At 40.2% G+C, this 5,958-nt stretch overlaps 1 protein-coding gene across 3 annotated transcripts; it reads right to left on the minus strand.

Moving 5' to 3' along the window:
• Positions 1-1,594: 1,594 nt before the first annotated feature.
• zfand2a (zinc finger, AN1-type domain 2A) lies at positions 1,595-5,958 on the minus strand. 3 transcript variants are annotated; one of them, XM_083677571.1, is made up of 10 exons: positions 5,833-5,958; positions 4,934-4,992; positions 4,602-4,696; positions 4,273-4,404; positions 4,036-4,187; positions 3,809-3,925; positions 2,869-2,959; positions 2,641-2,717; positions 2,222-2,306; positions 1,595-1,914 (listed from the first exon to the last, which is right to left on the minus strand). In XM_083677571.1, exons 2-10 carry the CDS (start codon positions 4,986-4,988, stop codon positions 1,876-1,878), a joined length of 843 nt encoding a protein of 280 aa, XP_083533697.1. In that variant the 5' UTR covers positions 4,989-4,992; positions 5,833-5,958; the 3' UTR covers positions 1,595-1,875. The 3 variants fall into 3 exon arrangements, with proteins under 3 accessions (XP_083533697.1, XP_083533696.1, XP_083533698.1); XM_083677570.1 differs by having other exon boundaries at positions 2,869-2,962; XM_083677572.1 differs by having other exon boundaries at positions 2,172-2,306; positions 2,869-2,962.

The following is a 5,958-nucleotide window of genomic DNA, read 5'->3' on the forward strand; positions in this document are numbered from 1 at the left end:
CCATTACGTACCTTTACGTATCTTTTTTGCGTTGTGTTTGTTTACAGGGACATGCACAGAATTGCCGCTATTAGAAAACGTAGCATATTTTCAATGCGGCCAAAGATGGCAGCACAGTGCAAAACTACCTGCTACACCTTTAAACTCTACAGGGGTGTACATGTTAGTCGGGCCTGGGGCGTTGTCTGCACAGTGCACAGGGCCTAGTATCACTCAGAGATGTTGCAGTTTGTTACACAAAATATCACTTATGGTGGACATCATGGTTTACCTTTGTTATGATTTTCTGCTGTCAAGAACCCTGCTAGGCATGTTAATCAACAGCCAAGCCTGTTTTGAAAAAGCAAATGGATTTCGGGGCAAATGTAAGATTGCCTGCCTGCAACATCATGTAACTCAACAAGTATCCAATTGATTTTATATAAGCCTATTCTTCTTTTCTTATGCAATCGTTTTCTGCATCCACCCAGTATGCCAACACCATGTATTATACTCGTCAATAGTTTATAACAATATACCTCCATAATGGTCATGATGATGATGATTATGATGATAGATGTAATGAACAAGGTTATAACATTATTGACAATCATTACTGAAGTAGTAATTCATCATAATTGCAAAAGTTGAGTAACAGAACATTAATATCATCAATAACCGTAACATGTCAACATGAAACTGCTTTGGAGGTACAGTAAGTGTAAGACACTATCGTTGTTATTTAGGGTTAGGGTTACATACATTTTCATTACATTACTCTTAAAAACACACTTTCTGTCAGATCGGGAACACTATCTGAAAATGGAATACCATCTGACACGACAACGGGACTATGGATGACTATGGATGACTCTCTGTCATACGCTTTATTATCTCCGACACCACTGACAATTTTGACGAAACTTGGGTGAATGATGCGTCTTGCCATAGAGATTGTTTTGGAGTTTTGAGGTGACGCCAATTCATTTCGTGATGGTGCGGCTAAAGTGATAAGCCGTTCAAATAAACCCAAACCTGTAAGATTAATTCATCAAATAAGCGTTACACGCTCTGGTAACTTTCCAGTGATACGTTTGAATAATTGTCACCAATTCACACGAGGGGCGCTACGTCATTCATGGGGGACAACATGTTTATTGTACACTTGTTTTAATTTATAAAACAAACTACATTATGAAAATTCATAAAATAAACGACATTATATACTAAACAGAAACAGTTCCCCTGCCCAATATGCCCCAACGTTTCAGAGTTGAAAGGTTTGAGTGGTCATCATCACCACCACCTCCAATGTCAAGAGCATCAATATCACTAACCTTTACTTCATGCATAGCCTATATCATTCATAGATTGTTCTGTAATACCTTATTTTATTTAGCTTCTAGCTTTCAATAACTTTGTCACCAGCTTATTAATTTTCCCTCCTCCATTCCTTATTTCCCCTTCTACAGTCCATTTTGAATTATAGTGATTGAAGGGTCTTTCATGACCTACCAGTTTTGTGATCATAAATCAAGTTTCCCCATACATTTTTGCATCCTTCAGTACTGTTAATCTATCGTAAATTTCTCTGACAAAGAAAGTGCCTCAAAAATAAGTCTTTAAAATAATTTATTCAAGAAACAATTATGTTGAGGATTTGTTTTCATGATCAACATATAAAATATGTACAGAGAGAATCATCAGTATAAATGAAAGAAACCCTGTCGGAGAGAAAAGTGTGCCGAGGACAGAGAAATCAGTGATGCTTCGGTGGGATTTCCAGAGGGTTCATTTGTTAAGATCAGTGACACTCTGCTGCTGGACATCAGAGTGTTTCAGAGATGGACAGTAGCTAGTTGATAACTGATGGCAGCTTGGGCCCAGACTGGGAGTTCAGGATAGGCTGCAGGAAGACGGTTTAGACTCCCTCACCTATGACAGAAAGCATTTCATGAGCTTAGTCACATGATGCCAGACAAACAAACAAAAAATAGGTGGCTTGTCCCTCCATGGTAAATATTGAAAGGAGGTAAAAAAGAAAAGAAAAGCGAATTAATGTTTGAACCCTTTGACATGTTTGAACTGTTAAAATACACAATAACAAGTGCTTAAATGTTTGTCATTCACTTCAGCCCATTCTTAAATGCACCTATTAAGGTAGTAGAAGGAATACCATAGAAGCAATGTACCTAGGCATGGTCCTGTTAGCATGCTACTGACTGGTAAGTTTTCTGGATACCTGTTGTCTATGCTGTTGCCGTTGGTACTCTTCTTCACTAGCAGCGAGGGCCTGAGCCAGGGCCAGATCCTCCTGCTCCTGAGGGCTGAGACACAAACACTTCTTAATGAGAGCGTGCATTTTTACAATCCGGAGCAGAGAGCATGCAAGAGGCACACTCAAGAGAGAAGTACATAATATTCAGTTCTGAGGAGCACACATGAACGATGAGGAAACTCTGAATTGAACCCTATCCCTCAATTAAGTCAGGGGTAAGCTGGGCTATACAAAGGGATGGATGTGAAACACATTAATATTGTGTTTTCTTATTGTTATCATACATATTGGTTAGTTTCCTGTTAAATTCAAACAAGATGTAATTTTCAGATGATGTCTAATGTATGTGGACTAGATTATGGGACTTAATGAGGATTGACTACCTGAGAGTTGGCTGGACACTGCAAGCTGACTCAGCCAAGGACATCTCCAGAGCTCTCTGCAAGGCCTGCTCCTCCGTCTGCAATCATGAGAGCCAAATACACATTACAATTCCAATACGAAGTTCATGAAGTTCCTCAGAACCTCAAGGCTCCTAAAAGGTTTGTTGATGCTCATAGTTTACAGTCATTTTTAATCAAAAGTGGCATACAGTAAGAGTGCTTGCATACCAGCCCAGCCTGAAATGATGCCGATGGGGGAATTACATTCTGTGCCGAATGGGGCATCATGGGTGGAGCTGGAGTATGGATCCTATGTGCACTGCTGAGAGGGAATGGAGAACAAAAGGGTTTATAATGTAAACAACTAGACCTATATCACTCTAGAGAGCAAAGCCCAAAACTCAAGGGCAACGCTGTGAAAGAGCAAATCTCACATCAGTTTCATGTGTTATATCAAGCCATTTCATTTATTATTTCACCCATGCAATCGTGTTGGTGAGAACATCTCTGTCTCTGTGATGGTGACAGGTTAGCTGTTTCAGCCAATTATTGTAATGGCAAAAAGTAAAGCATTTCTTTTGCAAAATCGACAAAAATCTATCCTATTGTCTTCAACACTAACAGTTACACACTTAAAGACATGAACTGCTGAGAACTAGAGGGCTCATGTTGAAGCAGATAACAAGGCTTCAGTCTCAGTACCTGTAGTACAGTCTCCTATACTGGTGTTCTTCAATTTGGGGATTATAAAATCAGTACAAGGAGGGAGGTGGGAAAATGGAGACTGGTACAGTCAGGTATGTACAGTTGGCAATAATTTAGAATTAGGCCGCCGGTGTGAAGATGTTGCAGGAGTTTTATTTCAGGTCATTCACCTTGGCAAAACATCCACCAGGAGGCATCATTGAGCATAATGGATATGCTTAGAGTGTGTTAGTGTGTCGCCTGATTAATTATGTGGAGAGTATCTTATGAGTATGCATTTCACACTGCAAGTCTGCACCAGCGGCGGGAGTGAGGCGTACACCACTGAAATGACTCAGTGTGCACGTACTAAACCACTGCCAACTGTATGCTCATGTAACTGTATTTCATTTTCTCCACCAATAAAACTGTGTTTAAAAAAAAAGAAGAAGAAGAAAGGAAATCAGTACAAAAGGATTCTCACCCACTGTTCTGTGTCCTAGCACCTCCCTTCACACCGTTTGGAACAGACATAGAGCTTCCTCTACTGGCTGAACTGGAACTAGAGGAAGCTCCTTGGGCCCGCATTAGAGCTGCATGTCTGAAAGACAAAAAAAAAGCGTAGTCATCCTTATACAGTGGAAACTGACATGACATCACCCATAACAGCATCATCTGAAGGGGTAGGGCATAGTTGAATGGAACATTTACCCAGAATTGGAGACTGGTTTGCCATTAGTCTTACAGTCATGGTCTAGCTGATGTCGGTGTTTAAGACAAAAATTCAGGTGGCACTGGTCACACGTCACCCGGATCATTTCTTTCTGCTTGCAACCTCCTTTGGAGCATTTATTTGTAAATATCTACAAAACAAGATGGTGATGTTACTTTGGCTTTGTTGTTGAAATTTTCATAAATTAAATGCTCCTTTAGAGAATCCTACCATACCTTTCTCTTTCTCTGAGCAGGGTCCGACTTGCAGTCCCGATCAATGTGCTCCCCAACTTTGATGTCTGGCATTTCTCCTCTCTTGATGGGGATTGGGGTATTGCACAAAGGGCAAACAGGGACTTGGACATCCTGGACACAATTACACAGAGGGCCTCGTCACTCAGGCAATTTAGCCTCTCACTCTCCAAATTAGTCCAAATTACCAGTTGAGCTTTCTCCCTTTACCTTGTAAAAACATATTATTATCTTGAGCAAAGGCATATTTCGTTAGACTTACATTAAAACATGAAGCAGAGGTGCTTATAAATGATTTAAAAAAAATATACCTTCTTGTAAGATGACATGCATTTGTGATTTGCATAGGTTATGTGGTCTTTACAGAAAATCCCCTCACAGGCATCACATCTCATTGGTAGAAAATCTGTCAGATATAAGACATATGCAAATTTGTTAATTCCAAGAAAAAGTTGGAATGCTATGCATGTCCTCGTCCTAATGACATTCTCTTATCACTCATAATCATGCCAACTGCTAATTCAGCATTAGGACGTCAGCCTTTAACCACAAGCATTTGCATATATTAAAACCATAGTAGGATGGATAAGAGAGTGAAACACACAGGTCTGCTTTTATGGAGAAAACATTAGCAACCACTCACCCAAGCGCTTGCAGGACCTTTCAGTACAATTCTCTCCAAGATCTGGAAACTCCATGGTACTATGATGATCAGTGGTCAAGTTCAACACCGTTGTTTTTCACCCAAGAAAAGAAAACAATGAATAATATATAACACACCTTACAGCAATCTGGACCTTGTCATGTTTGTTTAGACGCTTCCCTTTCATACTCTAGCTTCACGCTCTCTTGGTTATGCAACAGGCTTAAGAACATGCGTACAGCTAATAACACCGTCAGCAGTGGCAGTGTTCACAACAGCTATGTAGCCAGATCGGCCTAGCAAATACTCGATCATGCCTTACTAACTTGTAGGCTAACTTGTTGTCAAATTGAGAGTAGCCGCTAGCAAAATAGCAAACGAGCTGCTTCAGTAGAATTTGAAGCACAAACAGACAGCTAATTCGTAAACTGTCTGTAGTCCCTTGACTGTACAATCAGTGACAGTCAGTCCATTATGTAATGATAATTATCTGATTAATGCCCTGAGATAATACTCGTAGAGTGGCTGCCATTACAGGAGGTTGTTATGTTGCTGCTGACGTTCGGCAGGCCAACAAAAACAAGCTCTGCTAGCTTGCTACTTCCAGCAAGCAAGCAAACATTAACAAATGTGCAGCTAGCTATTTAGCTAAAGACAAAATATTCAGCTGGTTATACGACTAATTTAACCAATATATGCTAGCTAGTTTGTTATCCAGGATTGTAAAAGAGATTATTGTTCAATATAGCTATTAGCTTGATGCTAGCCAGTGCCTATCTGAACCTAACAAGCGAAAATGGAGGAGACACCCTTCCTGCCTGGGCTGGATGGCTGGCCAAACTAGCCGCAGCACTTAAATTAGAAAATGAATGCAAAAGAAGACCACTCTTTGTACTTACCCAAAATGGTATTTTAACCCGGCAGCTTTATTGAATGATGTTTTCCTTTAAGCTTCTTTCTTTGAGGTTCAGCACTACACTTGAGAGAGCGAAAGGCTAGCAAGCTCTTTTTGACAGATACTGTCG

The sequence above is a fragment of the Argentina silus genome, assembly GCF_951799395.1.
Source record: "Argentina silus genome assembly, chromosome: 9".
Classification (NCBI taxonomy): domain Eukaryota; kingdom Metazoa; phylum Chordata; class Actinopteri; order Argentiniformes; family Argentinidae; genus Argentina; species Argentina silus.